General features: G+C 50.3%; 1 protein-coding gene across 1 annotated transcript in view; it reads left to right on the top strand.

Moving 5' to 3' along the window:
- Nucleotides 1-15,936: 15,936 nt before the first annotated feature.
- ttr (transthyretin (prealbumin, amyloidosis type I)) overlaps nucleotides 15,937-26,780 on the top strand; it is a 39,966-nt gene continuing 29,122 nt past the window's right edge. The window contains exons 1-3 of the mRNA XM_070877033.1: nucleotides 15,937-16,040; nucleotides 21,513-21,649; nucleotides 25,511-25,646. Of these exons, the coding sequence (XP_070733134.1) occupies nucleotides 15,978-16,040; nucleotides 21,513-21,649; nucleotides 25,511-25,646 (336 nt within the window). The 5' untranslated portion in view covers nucleotides 15,937-15,977. The remainder of the gene's footprint in view (nucleotides 16,041-21,512; nucleotides 21,650-25,510; nucleotides 25,647-26,780) is intronic.

Genomic DNA, 26,780 nt, shown 5'->3' with positions numbered 1-26,780 from the left:
GCGGAAGGAAGCAGGCCCGGCACCTGCTTGGTCAGAAGCACAGTCCCTCGTGGCACTGGACTGCGTCCGTGGTGGGTGTCGCTACGGAGGGGGGGCGCACGGGCATCGGCTGCAGTGCAGTGGTACTTGCTGCGTAGAAGTCAACTGGCAAAGGTTGACCATATACTGCCCGCGGTTGCCCACACACTGCCTGTGGTTGCCCACACACAATGCCCAAGGTTGCTCAAACATTGCCCATGGTTGCCCACATACTGCCCGCGGTTGCCCACACACTGCCTGTGGTTGTTCAAACACAATGCCCGAGGTTGTTCAAACACTGCCCATGGTTGCCCACATACTGCCCGCAGTTGCCGACACACACTGCCTGTGGTTGCCCACATACTGTCCAAGGGTGCCCACACACACTGCCCAAGGTTGCCCACATACTGTCCAAGGTTGCCCACACACACTGCCCAAGGTTGCCCACATACTGCCCGCAGTTGCCCACACACACTGCCTGTGGTTGCCCACATACTGTCCAAGGTTGCCCATACACACTGCCCAAGGTTGCCCACACACTGTCTGTGGTTGCCCACACACTGCCTGTGGTTGCCCACATACTGTCCAAGGTTGCCCACACACACTGCCCAAGGTTGCCCACATACTGCCCGCGGTTGCCCACACACTGCCTCTGGTTGCCCACACACACTAACCAAGGTTGCCCACACACTGCCCAAGGTTGCCCACACACTGCCCGCAGTTGCCCACACACACTGCCCAAGGTTGCCCACACACTGTCCAAGGTTGCCCACATACTGTCCAAGGTTGCCCACACACTGCCCAAGGTTGCCCACATACTGTCCGTGGTTGCCCACACACACTGCCCAAGGTTGCCCACACACGGCACAAGACCATCGAGCTCCTGCCCAAGTTTGCCCACATTTTGCCCAAGGTTGTCCATCTTCTGCCCTGCACATTCTAATTGAGGAGGTTAATCCCCTGGCTCATGGACCCAAGAAATTGCGATGGTACCTGCGATGTTCCCCAATCAACTTCCTTCGCATTTCCGGGAGCTTGCTGTGCGCAATTTGGCTGCCCCTTTTCCCACATTACAACAGTGACAACACTTCAAAAATACTTCACTGGCAGTAAAGCACTTTGAGACATCCGGTGAAAGCACTACAAACAGCACTGAGTTAATGAGCAGATCACCAGCTCTGACGAAGGGTCATGGACCTGAAACGTTAACTCTGTTTCTCTCCACAGATGCTGCCTGACCCACTGAGATTTCCAGCATTTTCTGTTTTTATACCTGTTTTAGTGATGTTGATTGAGGGATAAATATTGGCCAGAATGTGCTTATGTGTGACTCCACGAGGCAATGTGTTGTACTTGAACTGTAGTGACCTTGGTCCTTTATTCCAAACTCCAGAGTGCTGTGCATTCTTTTATACTGGGCCCTGGCACCAGGGCAGGAAACCGCCGGTCTCCACCAGTTGCACCCTCTAGTGGTGCCAGCATGTATGTACACTGTGTGAACCTTATTGACAGTACATCAGGTAAACAAGTCTCCATCTTATACAATCTCACAGTGACTACACATAGAGTACATCCATAGTCAGCAGAAAAACACAGGACACTGGGGATAACTCCCCTGCTTTTCTTCAAAATAATGCCATGGGATCTCTTACGTCCACCTGAGAGGGCAGACGGGGCCTCAATTTAACGTCTCATCCGAAAGATGGCACCCCCGACAAGGCAGCGCTCCCTCAGCACTGCACTGGGAGTGTCAGCCTAGATTTTTGTGCTCAAGTCCCTGGAGTGGGACTTGAACCCACAACCTTCTGACTCCGAGGCAAGAGTGCGACCCACTGAGCCATGGCTGACATCTTCTTCACCCTCTACATGTTAAGGGTGGGAGGAGGCTTGTATGGAGCATAAACACTGGCCAAGATCGGTTGGGTCGATTGGCCTGTTTCTGAGCTGTAAAATCCTATGTAAATGTGTGTCTGATATTCCCCCCGGCCATAATTCTGCAATTTGTATCCACAACATCTTCGTCACTATCACTAGGGAGGTAGTGCTGGACAGGCTAATGGGACTCAAGGTAGACAAGTTCCCTGGTCCTGATGAAATGCATCCCAGGGTATTAAAAGAGATGGCGGAAGTTATAGCAGATGCATTCGTTATAATCTACCAAAATTCTCTGGACTCTGGGGAGGTACCAGCGGATTGGAAAGCAGCTAATATAACGCCTCTGTTTAAGAAAGGGGGCAGACAAAAGGCAGGTAACTATAGGCTGGTTAGTTTAACATCTGTAGTGGGGAAAATGCTTGAAACTATCATAAAGGAAGAAATAGCGGGACATCTAGATAGGAATAGTGCAATCAAGCAGACGCAACATGGATTCATGAAGGGGAAATCATATTTAACTAATTTACTGGAATTCTTTGAGGATATAACGAGCATGGTGGATAGAGGTGTACCGATGGATGTGGTGTATTTAGATTTTCAAAAGGCATTCGATAAGGTGCCACACAAAAGGTTACTGCAGAAGATAGAGGTGCACGGAGTCAGAGGAAATGTATTAGCATGGATAGAGAATTAGCTGGCGAACAGAAAGCAGCGAGTCAGGATAAATGGGTCCTTTTTGGGTTGGAAATCGGTGGTTAGTGGTGTGCCACAGGGATCGGTGCTGGGACCACAACTGTTTACAATATACATAGATGAGCTGGAAGAGGGGACAGAGTGTAGTGTAACAACATTTGCAGATGACACAAAGATTAGTGGGAAAGTGGGTTGTGTAGAGGACACAGAGAGGCTGCAAAGAGATTTAGATAGGTTAAGCGAATGAGCTAAGGTTTGGCAGATGCAATACAATGTCGGAAAATGTGAGGTCATCCACCTTGGAAAAAAAAACAGTAAAAGGGAATATTATTTGAATGGGGAGAAATTACAACATGCTGCGGTGCAGAGGGACCTGGGGATCCTTGTGCATGAATCCCAAAAAGTTAGTTTGCAGGTGCAGCAGGTCATCAGGAAGGCGAATGGAATGTTGGCCTTCATTGCGAGAGGGATGGAGTACAAAAGCAGGGAGGTCCTGCTGCAACTGTATAGGGTTTTGGTAAGGCTGCACTTGGAGTACTGCGTGCAGTTTTGGTCACCTTACTTAAGGAAGGATATACTAGCTTTGGAGGGGGTACAGAGACGATTCACTAGGCTGATTCCGGAGATGAGGGGGTTACCTTATGATGATAGATTGAGTAGACTGGGTCTTTACTCGTTGGAGTTCAGAAGGATAAGGGGTGATCTTATAGAAACATTTGAAATAATGAAAGGGATAGACAAGATAGAGGCAGAGAGGTTGTTTTCAATGGTAGGGGAAACTAGAACTAGGGTGCACAGCCTCAAAATACGGGGGAGCCAATTTAAAACCGAGTTGAGAAGGAATTTCTTCTCCCAGAGGGTTGTGAATCTGTGGAATTCTCTGCCCAAGGAAGCAGTTGAGGCTAGCTCATTGAATGTATTCAAATCACAGATAGGTAGATTTTTAACCAATAAGGGAATTAAGGGTTATGGGGAGCGGGCGGGTAAGTGGAGCTGAGTCCACGGCCAGATCAGCCATGATCTTATTGAATGGCGGAGCAGGCTCGAGGGGCTAGATGGCCTACTCCTGTTCCTAATTCTTATGTTCTTATGTTCTTATGTCACACGTTAAGTTTTCATACAATGTGGTGTGTTTATGCTTACAAAAGGATATACTTGTTTTGGAGGCAGTTCAGAGAAGGTTCACTAGGTTGATTCCGGAGATGAGGGGTTTGACTTATGAGGAAAGGTTGAGGAGGTTGGGCCTCTACTCATTGGAATTCAGAAGAATGAGAGGTGATCTTATCGAAACATTTAAGATTATGAGGTGGCTTGACAAGGTGAGGATGTTTCTATTGGTGGGGTAGACTAGAACCAGGGGGCATAATCTTAGAATAAGGGGCCGCCCATTTAAAACTGAGATGAGGAGAAACTTCTTCTCTCAGAGGGTTGTAAATCTGTGGAATTCGTTGCCTCAGAGAGCTGTGGAAGCTGGGTTATTGAATAAATTTAAGACAGAGATAGTCAGTTTCTTAACCAATAAGGGAATAAGGGGTTATGGGGAGCGGGCAGGGAAGTGGAGCTGAGTCCATGATCGGATCAGCCATGATCGTATTAAATGGCGGAGCAGGCTCGAGGGGCTGTATGGCCTACACCTGCTCCTATTTCTTGTGTTCTTATGTTCATTGGACACATCATCTTGAGTTTTTGCAGTAAAGTGTTTTGTTATGATGGGTTGTATTCTTGGCTGAAGACTGAACATCTATATTATTTATACAATCTAAAAGGCTGCACCTGTAACTATATTGTATTCCACCATTTCGGTGTTCGATACTCTGACACTTGAGTTACAGTATTTCAGAGTGTTACAGTCAGACCTTCCAGTCCCCAGGAGTCTGGTGAGCTCTGTAATTGGGCGCTCAATTCTTCATGGTGAGGCTTCGTTGATTCTGAATGTATCTAATTTCTGAAACGCTAAACAATCCGAAACAGGAAAAAGTGCATTATTTGTCAGGCACAGCCGAGCACTACAGCTCTCCCACGCACCAGCTCAGAGAGATTCACCCTGGGGAAATTAGACTGAGAGGAGCGTACATCAGGTGACACACAGAGCACCTACGAGTGGCCAGACGCAGTGGGTGGTTGCACATGAGGACGGAGGCTTTGTTGGCTGGACGACAAGTCATCTCTCTATTGTCGGACCTGGGAATCTAAAGCTTATGGTACCTGCTTTTAAAGAGAGAAAGACTTCGGGTTTATATAGCATCTTTCACGACCACCCGTCATCTCAAAGTTACAGCCAATGAAATACTTTTTCATCATCATCATAGGCGGTCCCTCGAACGAGGATGACTTGCTTCCACAAGAGTTCACAGATGCTTCAATGAAGGGCCTGATGTTCCAGTCCTGAACTCCAATTGAGGGGGTGGAAGATGCCTGTGGGTGGATTTTTTTAATGTGGGGTGACCGTTGCACATCAGCCACCACACGGGCTTGACAGAGCTAGGTCTTGGTCCAGTGGCAAGGGTTATCCAAGACGACTGGAGACCAGCTCTGCTGCACGGACCCAGTGCGCACACATATCGCAGTGTGGGCTGGGCCCGTGCTGCCCCTGGGCCCTCGGCTCTTCTGGGCCCCGTACCCTCATTCGCCGCACCTCCGCCACAATCTCTCGCCGCTCCTCCGCCACAAAAACAATCAACGCACCTCCGTCATGATCTCACACCGCTCCTACGCCACAAACTCTCGCTGCTCATCCGCCCTGACCTTCCCACTCCTCTGTACCTGGGCCCTGCCCAGTGCAGTCACTGTTGTAATGTGGGAAACGCGACAGCCAAGTTGCGCACAGCAAGCTCCCACAAACAGCAATGTGATAATGACCAGATAATCTGTTTTATGTTGATTGAGGGATAAATATTGGCCAGGACACCAGGGATAACTCCCCTGCTATTTTTCAAAATAGTGTCAAGGGATCTTTTACGTCCACTTGAGAGAGCAGACGGGGCCTCGGTTTAACATCTCATCTGAAAGACAGCTACTTTGGCAGCGTAGCACTCCCTCAGCACTGCACTGGGAGTGTCAGCCTAGATTTCTGTGCTCAAGTTCCTAGTGTGGGACTTGAACTCACAACCTTCTAACTCAGAGGCGAGTGTGCGACTTACTGAGCCACAGTCGACATCTGTTTTAAGGAGTGTCTTGATGGAGGAAAGAGAGGTGGAGAGGTGGAGAGGTTTAGGCAGGGAGTTCCAGAGTCTAGGCAACAGAAGGCACAGACACCAATGGTTGCGCAATTATAATCTGCTCAAGAGGGTCAAATTAGAGGAGCGCAGACATCTCGGGGGGGAGGGGGGGGGTTATGAGGCTGGAGGAGATTACAGAGATAGGGAGGGACGAGGCCATGGAGGGATTTGTAAACAAGGATGAGAATTTTGAAATAGAGGTGTTGCTTAACCAGGAGCCAATGTAGGTCAGCGAGCACAGGGGGTGATGGGTGAGGGGGCCAATCAGTCAGTTGCTGTGGCTGGATGCTCTGTGTTGTATCTAACCTTGTAAATGGAACAGATTTTACTGTAACATGGATTTTTTTGCGAGTTCCCAATTGTAATGTTTGCATGTGGCTTATTTTGTTAAAGAATATATAAACCGTTAATCACAGAATAGTGCACGTGCAGTGTAGGAACTGTGCACGCAATAATGTGCATCCTGTTAGAACACTGGCACTCTATATGTCAATGAATATCACAAAAGAACATGCTGGCCCAGAAATCCCAGTGTCCCCAGGTCTGTACGGGGTGTGTACGGAGTGTGTACGGAGTGTGTACGGACTGTGTACGGGGCGTGTACGGAGCGTGTGCGGGGTGTGTGCGGGGTGTGTACGGAGTGTGTACGGGGCGTGTACGGAGTGTGTGCGGGGTGTGTACGGAGTGTGTACGGAGTGTGTACGGGGCGTGTACGGGGCGTTGCGGGAAGGCATCGCAAAAGCCGGTTTTTGGCGTGCAATGCACATGCTGGAGCTCGACAGATCCTCCATATCGCGGGAGCCAGGACATTTGCACAGGCATGATTGCGGGATTTACCCATCTCCTGCCCAGCAAATGTCTTCAAAACTCTCGCGCCTGATAAAAGCAGGCACATAGCCTACTGTTACAGGCGCAAGTGTTTTAAAACACACTTAAAACAGAAAAAATAAAATTAAAAAAACATTTTATTTTTAAAAACCCTGCCCACTATGTTGAATTTATTTTAAACCATAATTAAAATAACTCTGAATTTTTTTTTTCCCTCAGATATTTATTAACTTTAATTTCAATTAATTTTAATTATGTGAGGTGTGTATTTTCTTTTGTAATTGGAGTTCTTGTGTTTGGTTTTTTTTTCTCAATAGCGATGAGAACTCATGGATACAGAGTGCCCATTGCTATTAATTGAGAATACTGTACCTGATTGGTTGAGCAGTCACACGTGACTGCATTTCTGCGTGGAAACGTAAGAACATAAGAAATAGAAGCAGGAGTTGGCCATACGGCCTCTCGAGCCTGCTCCGTCATTTAATACGATCATGGCTGATCTGATCATGGACTCAGGTCCACTTCCCCGCCCGCTCCCCATAACCCCTTATTCCCTTATCGGTTAAGAAACTGTCTATTTCTGTCTTAAATTTATTCAATGTCCCAGCTTCCACAGCTCTCTGAGGCAGCAAATTCCACAGATTTACAATCCTCTGAGAGAAGAAATTCCTCCTCATCTCAGTTTTAAATGGGCGGTCCCTTATTCTAAGATCATGCCCGCTAGTTCAAGTCTCCCCCATCAGTGGAAACATCCTCTCTGCATCCACCTTGTCAAACCTCCTCATAGTCTTACACGTTTCAATAAGATCACCTCTCATTCTTCTGAATTCCAATGAGTAGAGGCTCAATCTACTCAACCTTTCCTCATAAGTCAACCCCCTCATCCCCAGAATCAACTGAGTGAACCTTCTCTGAACTGCCTCCAAAGTAAGTATATCCTTTCGTAAATAAACCTGGAGGGCGGGAGCACACACCGCAGCGCTGGAAGAGAAGGCCTCCCCACCGAAAATCCCACGCTCCTTCCGGACCACCAGGTACTGTCGGAAAAATTCTCCGGTCGGAGGTGTTTGTCCGAAAGAAGCCTCCCACCAGAATTTCAGGGCCGCTGTCTATAATGGAAAGAAACAGCGTTTGGTCATGTGGCCTCGTTCATGACCTCAGGATGTCCCAAAGCGCTTTCTGCCAATGAAGTACTTTTGGAATGTTATCACTGCTGTAATGTAGGCAAACACGGCAGACAATTGGCACAGAGCAAGGTCTCACAAACAGCAATGAGATAAATGAGCAGCTAATTTTTGTTTCCAGTGTTGTTGTTGTTGAGGGATAAACATTGGCCAGGACTTCAGAAGAACAGCCCTGCTCTTTGTGAACTGCTGCAATGGCATCTTTTACGCCGAGCTCAGACAGCAGGCAGAGAGGGTTGATGTGGCCAGTGCGGGCGACCTGCAAATTGCCTTTCAAAGGGCATTTGACAAAGTTATTCATTTCGTTTTTTCATAGGCAGTCCCTCAGAATCGAGGAAGGCTCGCTTCCACTCTTAGAATGAGTCCTTAGGTGGCCGAACAGTCAAATACGAGAACCACAGTCCCTGTCACAGGTGGGACGGATAGTCATTGAGGGTAAGGGAGGGTGGGACTGGTTTGCCGCATGCTCCTTCCGCTGCCTGCGCTTGTTTTCTGCATGCTCTCGGCGACAAGACTCGAGGTGCTCAGCGCCCTCCCGGATGCCCTTCCTCCACTTAGGGCGGTCTTTGGCCAGGGACTCCCCGGTGTCGGTGGGATGTTGCACTTTATCAGGGAGGCTTTGAGGGTGTCCTTGTAACGTTTCCTCTGCCAACCTTTGGCTCGTTTGCCGTGTAGGAGTTCCAAGTAGAGCGCTTGCTTTGGGAGTCCCGTGTCGAGCGTGCAAACAATGTGGCCCGCCCAACGGAGCTGGTCGAGTGTGGTCAGTACTTCAATGCTGGGGATATTGGCCTGGTCGAGGGCGCTAACGTTGGTGCGTCTGTCCTCCCAGGGGATTTGTAGGATCTTGCGGAGACATTTGACGAAGTAACACATAATGGATTTGCTGGTGATGTTATGTTGGTGATATATGGTGGGATTAAAAGGGAGAGTGGCAGTATGGATACGGAATTGCCAAGTGTCAGAATGCAGGGAGTAGCGATGAATGGTTGTTTTTCGGACCGGAGGGAAGTGTACCATGGTGTTCCGCAGGGGCAGGTATTGGGACCACTGCTGGTTTTGTTATCTATCAGTGACCTGGACTCGGGTACAAAGGGCACAGTTGCAAAGTTTGCAGATGATATGAAACTCAGAAATGTAGTAAACAGCGGGGAGGATAGTAAGAGACTTCAGGAGGACAGACAGACTGTTGAAATGGGCGAACACGTGGCAGAGGAGGTGAAGTGATATATTTTGGTAGGAAGTACGAGGAGAGGCAATATGAATGAAATGGTACAATTTTAAAGGGGGCGCAGGAACAGAGAGACCTGGGGGTGTGTGTATACAAATCTTTGAAGGTGGCAGGACTAGTTGAAAAGACTGTTAAGAAAACATATTGGACTTCACATCGCTGGGCTAGTGCCCAGATATCGCCCAAAAAGGCCTGCTATCGCCCATTTTGACTGAAAAGTGGAAAGTTAGGCTGGAACATCGCCGGAAAATTGTCCGCCCCAACTTTCGGCTCACTAAAGCAAGGAAGTCATGCTAAACCTTTATAAATTAGGGCCCAGCTAAAGTATTGTGTCCAATTCTGGGCAGCAAAACTCGGAGGATGTCAAGGCCTTGGCGAGGGTGCAAGGGGGGTTGGAGTATAAGAGTAAGGAGGGGCCGGAATTGCCCACCGGCGTAAGCACGGTGCACCTGACATGTGTCTGTTGTTTTTACCGGCGGGGTGGAGGTGATGTCCTCTTGAGAAAAATTCTGCTCTTTGGCTGTTTGTTTCAGCGGCCCAGAAGTCGGTTGTAACGGGGGCGGGAGTGCAGCGGCGAGCGGGAGTTCGCGCACTAGTGGGGCGTAACTTGGGGACGGGTGGAGTGTTCGCCGCTGTCTGATGATGTCATCACGGCGCCGTGTCACCACGGCTCTCACTTTAAGAGGAGAACCTGCGCGATTCGGTCCACTGGGCCGCCAGGGAGGGTTTCAGCCGGGCCAGCGGTCTGGCACCCCGGGGCGGGTGCCAGGCTACCTGTTGGCGGCCCGGCCGAACCCAGGTGTATAATTGTTGTCCTGACACAACAGCCGGCCGACAACAAAAATAACATGGCGGCAGCGACAGTGCGCCCTCCCCTTTAACGGGAGCCGCAGCGCCATTTTGCAAGCACTCCAAGCTCAGCGCACCGGCAGAAAAAAGCTGTCAGTGGCACCGAGCGGGGGGAGAATATCAGAGGTGCGTGCTCTGATGACGCACTCACTGTGGGATCCTCGTCAGAAGTGAACTCCTCGCCTACCTCCAGCCTTCTGCTCCTCGGACTCCTGGCCTCCCAAACTCATGGACCTCCCAAACTCATGGACCTCCCAAACTCTCCCAAACTCATGGACCTCCCAAACTCATGGACCTCCCAAACTCTCCCAAACTCATGGACCTCCCAAACTCATGGACCTTCCAAACTCATGGACCTCCCAAACTCTCCCAAACTCATGGCCTCCTGAACTCACAGACCTCCCGAACTCATGGATCTTCCCAACTCACAGACCTCCTGAACTCTCCCAAACTCATGGACCTCCCGAACTCTCCCAAACTCATGGACCTCCCGAACTCTCCCAAACTCATGGACCTCCTGAACTCTCCCAAACTCATGGACCTCCCGAACTCTCCCAAACTCATGGACCTCCTGAACTCTCCCGATATCATGGATCTTCCGATATCATGGACCTCCCGAACTCTTGAACCTCCCGAACTCTTGGACCTCCCGAACTCTTGAACTTCCCGAACTCACGGACCTCCCGAACTCACGGACCTCCCGAACTCTCAGACCAATAACAGGTACAGAAAAAGTGGGAGCAGTTCCACACCTTAAGGAGGATATATTGGCCTTGGAGGGCGTGCAGCCTAGGTTTACCAGAATAATATCCGCACTCTAAGTTACGAGGAGTGATTACACAAATTAGGGGTGTATTCCCTGGAATTTAGAAGGTTAAGCGGTGATCTGATCGACGTTTTCAAGATATTAAAGGGAACAGATAGGGTAGATAGAGAGAAACTATTTCTGGGGAAATAGGGGAAATGTTTTCACCCAGAGGGTGGTGGGGGTCTGGAACTCACTGCCTGAAAGGATGGTAGAGGCAGAAACCCTCACCACATTTAAAAAGTACTTGAATTATGCACTTGAAGTGCCGTAACCTACAGGGCTACGGACCAAGAGCTGGAAAGTGGGATTAGGCTGGATAGCTCTTTGCCGGCCGGCGCGGACATGATGGGCAGAGTGGCCTCCTTCCGTGCTGTAAATTTCTATGATCCCGCTGGCTGGGGAGTCTAGGACTATGGGGCATAGTCAAAAAATTAGAGCCAGGCCTTTCAGGAGTGAAATTCGGAAACACTTCTACACACAAAGGGCAGTAGAAGTTTGGAACTCTCTTCCACAAACGGCAATTGACGTTAACCAATGGGATTCAGGGGATGTGGGGCGCAGGTGGGTGTGTGGAGTTAGGCTGCAGATCAGCTGTGACCTCCTCCTGTCCCGATGTTCCGATTGCAAAACACAGCACCAATGGAAAAGAAAATCCAAACACTACACCAACGAATGCCAACTTTGAAGCAAAGATAGAAGGGAAGCCGACACTCAGAACTAAAAAAAAAAAGATTGCAAACTCAGTTAGAAAAGAAAGTCACTGAACGGCAGAAAGCGGTTTTAAAAATCTTGTGTCAACCCGACTGAACAAAAATTGTGGACTTTGGCTTCAACGCTGCTTTGACATGCGAGTGCTGCCGTAAAACTGTATTCAGGGGTTCAATTTTGCCCAAGCCCGTTTTCTGGCGTATTGCCAGAGTTACGCCCGTTTTTCTAGGCCAGAAATGCGGCAGAAATATTTTTGCCAAAGTTTCCCCGACCTATAATTCGAATTTGGTGCTGCGCAGAGTGTCCAGTCGCCTCTGGGGGGGGAGGGGGAGGGGCGGAGCCTGCTGTCTGCGCCGGAAAAAAACGATGCCACACCTTGTGCGCATGTGCGGCCAAAAAAAAAGAGGTTTTGGAGGTTATTTCGATGGACACGCATGCGCAGTATAGCTCCGATTTGGCAATCAGCCATTTTTGAGGCCGGAGGTCAGGAGCTGGACACCAGCGGAGGTCACATAAAAGTTCCACCCAAAGAAATGAAGAAACGCTGGAACCAAGTTGCAGAAGATCACTGCGCAACGGTGACCACCACAAGATCTGGAGGCCAGTGCAAAAAAGAAGTGGCAGGACCTTGCTCAAGTAGTTAGTGTAAGTAATCTTTTCATTTATTCAATGGAATTGCAATTGTAAATGTGACCAGCTGTATATGTCCCACCCAGCAGAAAGACACCCTCTCTAAAAGGTTGCATTTTCATCTTTGCAGAGGAAAGTGGCACACAACACAAAAGGGAAAGAACTCGAACAGGAGGAGGCCCGGCAAATCTGCAGCCACTGACACCCTTGGAAGACAGGGTCGCTGCTTTGGTGGGCCCGGCCTGGAGAAAAGCAACCACCACTGCACAAGCTGGGCCCACACTCGAGGGAGAGGGTAACTCCTGCAAATTCCGCAGCCTGGCTTTGCTAAATGTTCAGTACCGCGCGGGCTAGCCTTGCTTCGGTCCATGGGGATGTCTCCGTCAGCTACGCTTCAGTTGATGCAATGTGCTATCATTCAACGTGGTCCTTCAAATCAGCCTGCTGCCTGCGCTGTGTGATCCTACTCATGTCACCCACCCTGCCCCCTCCTCTTCTGCTGCTAACCATTTGTCTGTTCTGTTATAGTTTGCAGAACTTGAGGCTGACCCTGACGATGCAGAAGAAGATTCAGACGAGGACGAGCCTGAAGAGGAGAACATCGTCCAATCCCACCCTCCAGACCAAGAGCATGGGGGCGAGGGTGAGGGGATGAAGACGGATGAAGCCCCCACTGTTTTACTGACTTTGGTGGAGATGCAAATGCTGCCCATTAAGGTGCCAGCCCCTTCTGTGACTAGTGGTTTGAGTGTTGGTGGGACATTCCATGGTTTCCCACCGTCCGAGGCTGTGGGTCCCTGTGGTGGGGTGCAGTGAGGCACACCCAGGGCCCCACCTTCCCCGAGGCTGCGGGTCCCAGTGGTGGGGTGCAGTGAGGCACACCCAGGGCCCCACCTTCCCCGAGGCTGTGGGTCCCTGTGGTGGGGTGCAGCAAGGCACACCCAGGGCCCCACCTTCCCCGAGGCTGCGGGTCCCAGTGGTGGGGTGCAGTGAGGCACACCCAGGGCCCCACCTTCCCCGAGGCTGCGGGTCCCAGTGGTGGGGTGCAGCGAGGCACACCCAGGGCCCCACCTTCCCCGAGGCTGCGGGTCCCAGTGGTGGGGTGCAGCGAGGCACACCCAGGGCCCCACCTTCAGAGGCTGTGGGTCCCAGTGGTGGGGTGCAGCGAGGCACACCCAGGGCCCCACCTTCCCCGAGGCTGCGGGTCCCAGTGGTGGGGTGCAGTGAGGCACACCCAGGGCCCCACCTTCCCCGAGGCTGCGGGTCCCTGTGGTGGGGTGCAGCGAGGCACACCCAGGGCCCCACCTTCCCCGAGGCTGTGGGTCCCAGTGGTGGGGTGCAGCGAGGCACACCCAGGGCCCCACCTTCCCCGAGGCTGTGGGTCCCAGTGGTGGGGTGCAGTGAGGCACACCCAGGGTCCCACCTTCCCCGAGGCTGCGGGTCCCAGTGGTGGGGTGCAGTGAGGCACACCCAGGGCCCCACCTTCCCCGAGGCTGCGGGTCCCAGTGGTGGGGTGCAGCGAGGCACACCCAGGGCCCCACCTTCCCCGAGGCTGTGGGTCCCACTGGTGGGGTGCAGCGAGGCACACCCAGGGTCCCACCTTCCGAGGCTGTGGGTCCCAGTGGTGGGGTGCAGCGAGGCACACCCAGGGCCCCACCTTCCCCGAGGCTGTGGGTCCCAGTGGTGTGGTGCAGCGAGGCACACCCAGGGCCCCACCTTCCCCGAGGCTGTGGGTCCCAGTGGTGGGGTGCAGCGAGGCACACCCAGGGCCCCACCTTCCCCGAGGCTGTGGGTCCCACTGGTGGGGTGCAGCGAGGCACACCCAGGGCCCCACCTTCCGAGGCTGTGGGTCCCAGTGGTGGGGTGCAGCGAGGCACACCCAGGGCCCCACCTTCCCCGAGGCTGCGGGTCCCAGTGGGGTGCAAGCTACGCCCATGGGGAGGAGGGGAAGGAGAGCTCGATAGCGCTCTCCTGAGGTGCAGAATCTAACAGATGTAGTTCAGCTGATGGCAATGAGTGGGGAGAGCATTGACCTTACGCGATCACTCCTGGACACCATCAGTGGGGTGGATGATGAGGTAGCGGGACTGTCGGGAGAAGTAACAGCAATCTCACGAGAAATGGGAACGATGTCCGGGCCCATGAGTGAGGGAATATCTCAGTCAGCTGAAACCATGTCAGTGACCATGAGGGAGGGAATGTCACAGGTAGGTGATGCGCTGTCAGTGAACATCAGGGAGGGAATGCCAGAGATAGTGCAAACACCATCAGTGAACACGAGGGAGGGAATGTCACAGGTAGTTGGGACACTGTCAGGGCGCATGAGGGAGGGACTGTTGGAGGTCGTTGACACTGTCAGGGCTCATGAGGGAGGGAATGCCGGAGTTAGCTGCTGCAATAAGGGAACACACCCAGACCCTGCGCCCCTTGACAGAATCAACTGCCACTCCCACTGCAATCCCCGCACCAGCCTCTGAAGAGCCCCAAGCCACGTCCTCCACATTACCGCCTGGGCCCCTCCCTCAACAGGTGCACACTACCCGAGATCTTAGAAAGAATAAGCTTGGTACCAAGCCCAGAAACACCGCACCACTGCCGGCGGGCAGGGCTGGAGGAGTCACCAAGAACAAGCGTGGCGGGCGGTCTTAGAATACGGTGGAGGAGAGATGGGGGCAGCCTTTCTTTGCTGCTGCTGCTGGTGTTGTTGTTACTGTTGTTACTGTTGTAACTGTTCTCAAATTAAAAGTTTTTTGTAAGTTATGTAAATTTACACGTTTGAAAGTTAGTAAGGGATCTTAAAGTTTTTAAGCGATCTTAGAGTTTGTACGTGAGCTTAAAGTTTGTCAGTGAAAACTTTAAAGTTTGATACAAGAATAATTTTATTAAAGTTAAGTTAAATGCAAAGTACTGTTTGTTAAATAAAATATATTTTACATTAAATTTGAATCATTTTCATTATTTGTTCCATTAACAACACAGCGGGCAGGACAGGCTCTTTGCTCTCTCTCCCCAAGGTCGGTATGGATGGTCCACACGCAGGTCTTGTGACTTCTCCCCTTCACCACCGCCCCCCACCCCACCCCCTCCCCCAAACTCATTGCAGTCTTGTGCTTAATGCAGAGTCCTTCCGATCGGCACCTCCCTCCCTGGGCCCAGTGCAGCAGCCTTCCAATCACCACCTCTCCCCCCACCCCCCCCCACCCCCCACGGGCTTGTTTTCCAGCTGAGCCCCGAGCCCCTGTGTCCAGGCACGGGGCCGATTCTCACGGACAGCCCTGCTTGAAGACGTTCGGTGAGTAAAAAAAAAAAGAAGAAAACTTCAGAAACCCAAGAAACTCCCATGTATTCCGTTGAAAGGTTAAAAACAAGTTGAACTTTATTGTGGATATTTCAAGTGTTAGAGACTCCCTCCAAAAACTTCGATGAAAAGCAATGGCGTCTGTCAGCGGCGGTTTCTCAATGCGCGCTGCTTTCTGTTAACTCCACCGGAAGGTTTTTCGGGAGTGGCCAGATACGCCGACCGGGGATTAAAAACATTTGGGGGCAAACTGCGGAAAATGCAGAAACATGACGTCAAAAAAAAAAAAAACAACCTAGAACAATCGTCACTAAAGCAGTTACGCTGGTGCCGATTCCAGGGGGGAACTTCGAATTAAATAATCACGGCAGGAAAAACGGCGCACGCCAAAAAAAAAAGGCCGCAAAGGACCCGGGAAAACTGAGCCCAGGAGAGGGCCGTGGTTGTTGATGGAATTTCAAAGAAACAGCCTTTCTCTACCAGTTACTTATTGTCCGACTGTTTACTGAGACAACAACCCCAGTCAGCGGTTTGGAGGTCAGAGACCAGGTGACCTGTGAGGGGTGGGACTATAAAATGTCCTCCCGTCCAGAGACCAGTTTCAGTGTCTCTCACCGGCCCCTACAGAGGAGGAAACAGGATGCTGCGCTCAACTTTGTTACTCGTCTTAGTCCTAACTGCCTTTTGCAAAGTGTCAGCGGCGGTAAGTGTTCCATAAGTGTCACCACCAGTTTCTCTTGTGATTGTTATTTGTCTCTCTTGCACTCGGCTGTTGGAAGTAAGCACACTTTGTACCGGCTGAAATGAGTAGGGCCACAAAGCCGCACTGGTGGGGGGGGGGGGGGGGGTAACTTTGGTTTTCCAAATCTACTCAACTTGCAGGGCAATTATGTTCAACGCTCTCCCGTTTCTCAGCCAGAGGTCGCGGGTTCAAGTCCCGCTCCAGAGACATTCAGCACGAGAAATCTAGGCTGACACTCCCTGTGCGGTGCTGAGGGAACCTCTCCACATAACTGAACTGCCTCATCCCTGGTCATCATCATAGGCAGTCCCTCGGAATCGAGGAAGACTTGCTTCCACTCTAAAAGTGAGTTCTCAGCTGACTGAACAGTCCAATACGGGAATTACAGTCTCTGTCACAGGTGGGACAGACAGTGGTTGAGGGAAAGGGTGGGTGCTCTCGGCGATGAGACTCGAGGCGCTCAGCGCCCTCCCGGATGCTCTTCCTCCACTTAGGGTGGTCTTTGGCCAGGGACTCCCAGGTGTCGGTGGGAATGTTGCATTTTATCAAGGAGGCTTTGAGGGTGTCCTTGTAATGTTTCCTCTGTCCACCAGGGGCCCGCCTGCCGTGTAGGAGTTTCGAGTAGAGCGTTTGCTTTGGGAGTCTCGTGTCAGGCATGCGGACAATGTGGCCCGCCCAGCGGAGCTGGTCGACTGTGGTCAGTGCTTCGATGCTGGGGATGTTGGCCTGGTCGAGGACACTGACGTTGGTGCGTCTATCCTCCCAGGGGATTTGTAGGATCTTGCGGAGACATTTGACGAAGTAACACATAATGGATTTGCTGGTGATGTTATGTTGGTGATATATGGTGGGATTAAAAGGGAGAGTGGCAGTATGGATACGGAATTGCCAAGTGTCAGAATGCAGGGAGTAGCGATGAATTATTGTTTTTCGGACCGGAGGGAAGTGTACCATGGTGTTCCGCAGGGGCAGGTATTGGGACCACTGCTGGTTTTGTTATCTATCAGTGACGAAATGACAGAGCTAGGTCTTGGTCCAGTGGCAAGGGTTAACCAGGACGACTGGAGACCAGCTCTGCTGCACGAACCCAGTGCGCTCACGTATCGCAGTGTGGGCTGGGCCCGTGCTGCCCCTGGACCCTGGCCCCGAACTCACGACTCTCCTGGGCCCTGCTCATGTCCCTCTACAATCTCTCGCCGCTCCTGCTGTACCTGCCCACGCTCCAATCACCGACCTGGACCTTGGTGACGTCCCTTTTCACTGCCGTTACTCTCCTGCTCCAGCACGTGCTGCTCCCTGGAGCGGTACACCGCCACACTGCTCCTTCCGCTCCCCAGCCTGCTCCGATGGTGCTCACAGGCCGGGGACCGCTCAGCCTGCTGGGCTAGGCCACCACGCTGCTCCTCACATCACGCTCTCTCTCTGTCTCTCTCTCTCTGTCTCCATATTGGTAGAAAAAATAGAAAAGCAAATTATAATTTAAATGGAAAAAAATTGCAAAGTGCTGCAGTACAGAGGGACCTGGGGGTCCTTGTGAGTGAAAAAAAGTTAGTATGCAGGTACAGCAAGTGATCAGGAAGGCAAATGGAATGTTGGCCTTTATTGCAAGTGGGATAGAGTATAAAAGCAGAGAAATCCTGCTACAACTGTACAGGGTATTGGTGAGGCCACACCTAGAGTACTGCGTACAGTTTTGGTCTCCGTATTTAAGGAAGGATATACTTGCATTGGAGGCTGTTCAGAGAAGGTTCACTCGGTTGATTCCGGAGATGAGGGGGTTGACTTATGAGGAAAGGTTGAGTAGGTTGGGCCTCTACTCATTGGAGTTCAGAAGAATGAGAGATGATCTTATTGAAACTTATAAGATAATGAGGGGACTGGACAAGGTGGATGCAGAGAGGATATTTCCACTCATAGGGGAAACTAAAACTCGGGGACATACTCTCAGAATAAGGGGCCGCCTATTTAAAACTGAGATGAGGGGAAATTTCTTGTCTCTGAGGGTTGTAAATCTGTGGAATTCTCTGCTCCAGAGAGTAGTGGAGGCTGGGACATTGAATCTATTTAAGGTGGAGATAGACAGATTTTTGAGCAATAAGGGGGTAAAGGATTATGGGGAGCGGGCGGGGAAGTGGAGCTGAGTCCATGATCGGATCAGCCATGATCTTATTGAATGGCGGAGCAGGCTCGAGGGGTCAAATGGCCGACCCCTGCTCCTATTTCTTATGTTTTTATGTTCTCTCCCTCGGTCCTCTCTCTGTGTCTTTATCCGCTCTGTTGTCCTGTATAGGAAGGTGAGATACTGTTATTGAGCGTGATATGGATGCACTGTTCAGAAATGTAAGACTGATACTGTGTCTCTGCCTGTCACTCACTCTCTCTCTCTCTCTCTCTGGGTATTGAGGGTGGGATGGTTAGGACAGTTACTGTTATATGTTCCTCAGTTGCGGGAGAGAGACAGAGAGGCCGGAGGGGCGGTGAGCACGTCATTTCTATTGTCATATAAATTTCTACGCGCGAACATTATGGCAACTTAAAACCAGATCGGGCTAGCCATGGCTGTGATTGGCTCCTGTCCCCGAATCTGGGGAACAGACACTGTGAGGAGCGCCGGCCCCAGAGTGTTTAACACTTACTGAGCTGGGAAACTACAAGTAACCCCGAGAATCAGAAGCACAGGCCGAGCGCAGAGGTATGCCTGCACTGGTAACTGTAAATCTGGGAAGAGTTCCTGCTGTGGATGTGCAGTTGTGAACATTACATAAAAACATAACATAGGAACATAGCATAAGAAATAGGAGCAGGAGTAGGCCATACAGCCCCTCGAGCCTGCTCCGCCATTTAATGCAATCATTGCTGATGCGATCATGGACACAGCTCCACTTCCCTGCCCGCTCTCCATAACCCCTTATCCCCTTATCGGTTAAGAAATTGCCTATTTCTGTCATAAATTTATTCAATGTCCCACCCTCCACAGCTCTCTGAGGCAGCGAATTCCACAGATTTACAACCCTCTAAGAGAAGAAATTTCTCCTCATCTCAGTTTTAAATGGCGGCCCCTTATTCTAAGATCATGCCCTCTAGTTCTAGTCTCCCCCATCAGTGGAAGCATCCTCTCTGCATTCACCTTGTCAAGCCCCCTCATAATCTTATACGTTTCGATAAAATCACCTCTCATTCTTCTGAATTCCAATGAGTAGAGGCCCAACCTACTCAACCTTTCCTCATAAGTCAACCCCCTCATCTCCGGAATCAACCTAGTGAACCTTCTCTGAACTGCCTCCAAAGCAAGTATATCCTTTCGTAAATATGGAAACCAAAACTGCACGCAGTATTCCAGGTGTGGCCTCACCAATACCCTGTATAACTGTAGCAAGACTTCCCTGCTTTTATACTCCAACCGCTTTGCAATACAGGCCAAGATTCCATTGACCTTCCTGATCACTTGCTGTACCTGCATACTATCCTTTTGTGTTTCATGCACAAGTACCCCCAGGTCCCGCTGTACTGCGGCACTTTGCAATCTTTCTCCATTTAAATAATAACTTGCTCTCTGATTTTTTCTGCCAAAGTGCATGACCTCACACTGTGTCTGAGAGGGTTTTAGCGGGGTGGGTGGTTTAGACTAATGTCACTGGGCTGGATTTCCCCTACCTGGGCGGGTGAGGTCGGTGACGTCCCAGCCTCACTGCTGGCTCCCGCTGTCCAAAATGATTTTCCCCTGATTGGGCTTGTTAAGCCCGGCCCAGCGCGTTGAGCTGCTGCAAACACCGACAATCACTGCACAGAGGGGCATGGCTGCACTCAGGCTCTCCCATCACTCCCTCCAGATGCTTATGGAGGAGTCACAGCATGCAGGGAGGTTCTCGTCCCTTCCAAGGGACAGAAGAGACCTCCCCAGGACACCAACGCAGCCTGGGTGCACATTGTACAGGAGGCCACAAGCAGGGATGTGGTCAGGAGGACCAGGCTGCAGTGGCACAAACCTTTCAATGATCTCAGTGGATCACGAAACGTTACTGCAAAACCACAATCAACCTCATCCTGCTGTGCCACTCATCACATCCCCATCACTCTGCCTTCCCTACCCTACTCCTGCACATCCTTACTCACACCAACTTACCTTACACCTCCACCCATCCCTCTCCCTCTACATTATCACTTCCCCATCTCACTAGCCACCCCTCACACTCACCCTCATCCTTGTTCAATCATACCAACTAGCAACACACAAGGGTAGGCACTTGGGTGTTATCATCAATGTTCATGTAAAGTTTCTGTTAATGTGCTGTCAAACCTTTATTTGGAACACTTTGCGACCTTGGACAGATTTGTGTGCACCTTTGGAAGTGGCTTAGTGAGTTGCAGTGAATGGTGAGACATAAAGGTACCCCCCGCAATGGTGGTGAGTGTGAGGGGAATGGCTTGGGCATTGTAGGGATGCTTTATGTTGTTGGTGTGGGGTGATGCCAACCTGGTGTCATGTGGCAGTCAGGGTGTACAGCGTCAAGTGAAGTAAATATGGCCATGATGAGGCCATCCCTGGCATCCCGGGCAGCAATGTGGTCGGGTGCTGATGCCCTGTGTCCTGTGCAGCATCAGGTGATTGCGGAGAAGGTTGGTGATGCTGGTGTGTTTAGTGATGTTGGTGCTAAAGGGTATTCAAGGATATGAAACCAAGACAGGTAGATGGAGTTAAAATACAGATCAGCCGCGATCTAATTGAACGGCGGAACAGCCTCAAGGGGCCAAATGATCGCCTCCTGATCCCCATGTTCTCATAATAGCAATTTTCTGTGTGTAAATAGCAGTAAAATGGGAATAAAGTGAAATGCACCAAACATTGTGTGCTTAGTAGGCCATGTCGGAAGAAAGCATAAAACACGACTTACTTCCATGCAGGATATTGCTGAGCATCTTGTAGTGTCTCATTATAATCATCTAACTGATATTTGGTAAAATGTTAAATGAGAGGTTTTGGAAAACATTTGTGGGCCGAAATTGCCCCGTTGCGCAGGGCTAGTTAGCGCTGTGGGCCGGCGCTAATGGAGCGCTAACGAGTTAGTGCATCCGGGAATGGCGGCCATATCAACCCCGCGCCAAATTACCCCCGGGGCTCCGTGCGGCGGAAAGTGGTTTGCGGCGCGCCCCGCGGTTAGCGCAACGGCCCGGCGCGCACGCGCTGATGATGTCGTCTCCGTGCGCGCCGACTCCTTCGTGCCCCGCAGGACGAGAGGTCGGCGAGGGGGCGATGCCATCCGACAGCAACTCGGTGCTTCCCGAGCCGGCGCTAAAAAAAAAAAAATCACTTTTAGCGAAGCGAGTGGCTCGAGCCCAGCGAGGGGGCAATTAAATCCTCGTTGCGCTCTCGCGCCTTTTGCCTCCACGAACCTTCGTAGTTCACCATCTCTGGTTTGCTTCTGTTCACTTTAGAATCACGGCAGCACGGATAGAAAATGCCCGATCATTATCAAGGTCCTTAATGCGGTCAACGGGACCTCTGCCGCTAACCTTAATCTGCAAATCCTCAGAAGGAACGAAGACAGGAGCTGGCAGCAGCTCAACACTGGGTGAGTAAAACAGCTGGCGGAAGACCCCTCTACATCTGGACACACCCCCATCGTCCAGGGGTACAAGAGCCTGGTGGTTATGTTGCTGCACTCGTAATATCTGGAGACATGAGTCCAATTCCCACCAGGGCAGCCAGGGGGGGATTCAAATTCAGTGAATTAAATAAATCTCTGGTTCACTAAGGTCCAGAGGAAGGTAATCTGCCGTCCTTACCCGGTCTGGCCGATATGTGATTCCCACCCTCTCTGTGGTTGACTCTTAACTGCCCTCTGAAATGGTGGCTCCAAATAGGGCAATTAGGGACGGGCTATAATTGGCACATCCAGTGAAAAATTCATTGCTCATTGAGAAAAGTGGTGGTGAGGCCTCTTCTTGGAGAGAACCCTGCAGGGAGAAATCAATCAGGAATATTTACATACACCTCGGCCCAATGCTTGAAGGAAACATATTTTAAAACTGATAAGATTGTTGTAGGGTAAGGGTATCAAGGGATATGTAAATGGGGTTGAGATACAGATCAGCCATGATTTAATTCAAAGATGAGACAGGTTGGAGGATGCGAGAAAGCAGGAAGGGGGTACTGAAGTTGCATGTTCAGCCATGAACTCATTGAATGGCGGTGCAGGCTAGAAGGGCCGAATGGCCTACTCCTGCACCTATTTTCTATGTTTATATGAACTCCTGTTCCGATATTTAAATTTAAATTGGCCCTGTGAAATAAAAATAGGTCCATACTTTGGAGAAATCACTATCTGTATTGGAGGAGATTAAAATGTTTAATTTTTGAAAAATTAATTCATGGGATGTGGGCATCGCTGGCAAGGACAGCATATATTGCCCATCCCTAATTGCCCCTTGAGAAGGTGGTGGTGAGCCGCCTTCTTGAACCGCTGCAGTGCGTGTGGTGAAGGTGCTCCCACAATGCAGTTAGGGAGGGAGTTCCAGGATTGTGCCCCAGCGATGATGAAGGAACGGGGCTATATTCCTTAGTCAGGATAGTGTGTGACTTGGAGAGGAACGTGGAGGTGATGGTGTTCCCATGCGCCTGCTGCCCTTGTCCTTCTAGGCGGTAGAGGTCGCGGGTTCGGGAGGTGCTGCTGAAGAAGCCTTGGTGAGTTGCTGCAGTGCATCTTGTAGATGGTGCACACAGCAGCCACGGTGCGCCGGTGGTGGAGGGAGTGAATGTTGAAGGTGGTGGATGGGGTGCTGATCAAGCGGCTGCTTTGTCCTGGGTGGTGTTGAGCTTCTTGAGTGTTGTTGGAGCTGCACTCATCCAGGCAAGTGGAGAGTATTCCATCACACTCCTGACTTGTGCCTTGTAGATGGTGGAAAGATTCCAAGGGGGTTATGAGCTGCACTCATCCAGGCAATTTCCTGTCCTTTTTGAATAGTGTAGTTTAGCTGAGCGGCCATAATGCAAGAGAGCCACTTGGGAGTGTAGTGTCGAGCTCATCCAAGTCTAACTAGACAGCAGAAGCATTGCCTTCAGAAGATCTTGCTGGTAAGAACATAAGAAATAGGAGCAGGAGTAGGCCATACGGCCCCTCGAGCCTGCTCCTCCATTTAATACGATCATGGCTGATCCGATCATGAAAACAGCTCCACTTCCCTGCCCATTCGCCATAACCCCAAAACCCCTTATCCCCCTATCGATTAAGAAACTGTCTATTTCAGTCTTAAACTTATTCAATGTCCCGGCTTCCACAGCTCTCTGAGGCAGCGAATTCCACAGATTTACAACCGTCTGAGAGAAGAAATTTCTCCTCATCTCTGTTTTAAATGGGCGGCCCCTTATTCTAAGATTATGCCCCCTAGTTCTAGTCTCCCCCATCAGTGGAAGCATCCTCTCTGCATCCACCTTGTCAAGCCCCCTCATAATCTTATACGTTTCGATAAGATCACCGCTCATTCTTCTGAATTCCAATGAGTAGAGGCCCAACCTACTCAACCTTTCCTCATAAGTCAACCTCCTCATCCCCGGAATCAACCCAGTGAACCTTCTCTGAACTGCCTCCAAAGCAAGTATATCCTTTCGTAAATATGGAAACCAAAACTGCACGCAGTATTCCAGGTGTGGCCTCACCAATACCCTGTATAACTGTAGCAAGACTTCCCTGCTTTTATACTCCATCCCCTTTGCAATAAAGGCCAAGATACCATTGGTCTTCCTGATCACTTGCTGTACCTGCATACTAACCTTTTGTGTTTCATGCACAAGTACCCCCAGGTCCCGCTGTACTGCGGCACTTTGCAATCTTTCTCCATTTAAATATTAACTTGCTCTTTGATTTTTTTTCTGCCAAAGTGTATGACCTCATACTTTCCAACATTATACTCCATCTGCCAAATTTTTACCCACTCACTTAGCCTGTCTCTGTCCTTTTGCAGATTTTTTGTGTCCTCCTCACACATTGCTTTTCCTCCCATCTTTGTATCGTCAGCAAACTTGGCTACATTACACTCAGTCCCTTCTTCCAAGTCGTTAATATAGATTGTAAATAGTTGGGGTTCCAGCACTGATCCCTGCGGCACCGCACTAGTTACTGGTTGCCAACCCGAGAATGAACCATTTATCCTGACTCTCTGTTTTCTGTTAGTTAGCCAATCCTCTATCATGCTAATATATTACCCCCAACCCCGTGAACTTTTATCTTGTGCAGTAACCTTTTATGTGGCACCTTGTTAAATGCACCAAATACACCACATCCACTGGTTCCCCTTTATCCACCCTGTTCGTTACATCCTCAAAGAACTCCAGCAAATATGTCAAACATGACTTCCCCTTCATAAATCCATGCTGACTCTGCCTGACCGAATTTTGCTTTTCCAAATGTCCTGCTACTGCTTCTTTAATAATGGACTCCAACATCTTCCCAACCACAGATTTTAGACTAACTGGTCTATAGTTTTTGTCTGCCTCCTTTATTAAATAGGGGCATTACATTTTCAGTTTTCCAATCTGCTGGAACCTTCCCAGAATCCAGGGAATTTTTGGTAAATTATAACCAATGCATCCACAATCCCTGCCATTACTTCTCTTAAGACCCTAGGATGCAAGCCATCAGGTCCAGGGGATTTATCCATCTTTAGTCCCATTATCTTACTGAGTACCACCTCATTGATCAGCAACATGGTAGAACTGAATGGGTAGGAGTCTCCCAATAATGGATGAATCAGCCAGTTCTGCTGAAGGTGGTATCAGCTGGACAACACCATCTGTTGTTACAGAAGTTCTCAATGCAGCATAGAAGGAGCCAGTAGCTTAAATGTTGGGAGCTGTACTGGCTTTGACAGCCACCGATAGAGTTGTTTAGACACTTGTTTTGGGCATTGTAGGTCATTAAGAAATAGGAACAGGAGTAGGCCATTTGGCACCCCATCCACCACCTTCAACACTCACTCCATCCACCACCGGCGCACCGTGGCTGCAGTGTGCACCATCTACAAGATGCACTGCAGCAACTCGCCAAGGCTTCTTCGGCAGCACCTCCCAAACCCACGGCCTCTACCCCCTAGAAGGACAAGGGCAGCAGGCACATGGGAAAACCACCACCTCCACGTTCCCCTCCAAGTCACACACCAGCCTGACTTGGAAATATATCGGCCGTTCCTTCATCGTCGCTGGGTCAGAATCCTGGAACTCCCTCCCTAACAGCACTGTGGGAGCACCTTCACCACACGGACTGCAGCGGTTCAAGAAGGCGGCTCACCACCACCTTCTCAAGGGGCAATTAGGGATGAGCAATAAATGCCAGCCTTGCCAACGACACCCACATCCCAAGAAGGAATTAAAAAAAACAAGTTAATATAATTGTAAAACCACTAATATTAAATCTTTACTTCATTGCTTTTTTCTGTAGGGTTACAGGAATCAATGGAGAAGTGCACAATCTTATCACCGAGGCGGACTTTGTTTCGGGACTGTACAAAGTCCATTTTGAGACAGGGGATTACTGGAGGAGCCTTGGCTACACCCCCTTTCATGAATGTGCTAATGTAAGTACTATTATTTCAGTCAGTTAGCTGTGGCCTCTCACACAAGTGTAAATATTGTCTCTAAGTCTACTCTATCTTCTACTACATGTTGACATAGAATTGCATAGAATAAATTACATAGAATAAACAGCACAGAAAGAGGCCATTTGGCCCAACCAGTCCATGCCGGCGTTTATGCTCCACTCAAGCCTCGCCCCTCTTTCCTCATCTAAATCTATCAGCATAACCCTCTATTCCTTTCTCCCTCATGTGTTTATCCAGCTTCCCCTTAAATGCATCGATACTATTCGCCTCAACCACTCCCTGTGGTAGCGAGTTCCACATTCTCACCGCTCTCTGGGTACACAAGTTTCTCCTGAATTCCCTATTTGATTACTGGGTGACGATCTTATATTGATGGCTTCTAGTTTTGCTCTACCCCACAAGTGGAAACAGTCTGTCACATCCAGTGGTGAATGGTGGGGGGTTAGGGTTAGGGTTACCATTAGCCAACCAACGGGAGGAGGAGACTCCATGAATATACCCATCCTTAATGATGCCAGAGCCCAGCACTTGAGTGCAAAAGACAAGGTTGAAGCGTTTGCAACCATCTTCAGCCAGAAGTGCCGAGTGGCTGATCCATATCGGCCTCCTCCTGAGGTCCCTACCATCACTGAAGCCAGTCTTCAGCCAATTCGATTCACTCCACATGAGCGCACTGGATACAGCAAAGGCTATGGTCCCCGACAACATCCCGGTTGTTGTGCTGAAGACTTGTGCTCCAGAACTAGCCGCGCCTCTAGCCAAGCTGTTGCAGCACAGCTACAACACCGGCATCTACCTGACAATGTGGAAAACTGCCCAGGTAGGTCCTGTCCACAAAAGGCAGGACAAATACAATCCAGCCAATTACCATCCCCTCAGTCTACTCTCAATCATCAACAAAGTGATGGAAGGTGTCGACAGTGCGATCAAGGGGCACTTACTCACCAATAACCTGCTCACTGATGCTCAGTTTGGGTTCTGCCAGAGAGAGCAGGAGAAATTCTTGGCCAGTAAAATTAAGGAAAACTCTAAGATGTTCTATGAATATATTAAGAGTAAGAGGGTAACTAAGAAAAGGGTAGGGCCTCTTAGAGACCATGAGGGTAATCT

This window comes from Pristiophorus japonicus, chromosome 1 (genome assembly GCF_044704955.1).
Source record: "Pristiophorus japonicus isolate sPriJap1 chromosome 1, sPriJap1.hap1, whole genome shotgun sequence".
Taxonomy (NCBI): Eukaryota; Metazoa; Chordata; class Chondrichthyes; family Pristiophoridae; genus Pristiophorus; species Pristiophorus japonicus.
Note: the sequence above shows the minus strand (reverse complement) of the source record. Positions and strands in the feature narration are given on the sequence as shown.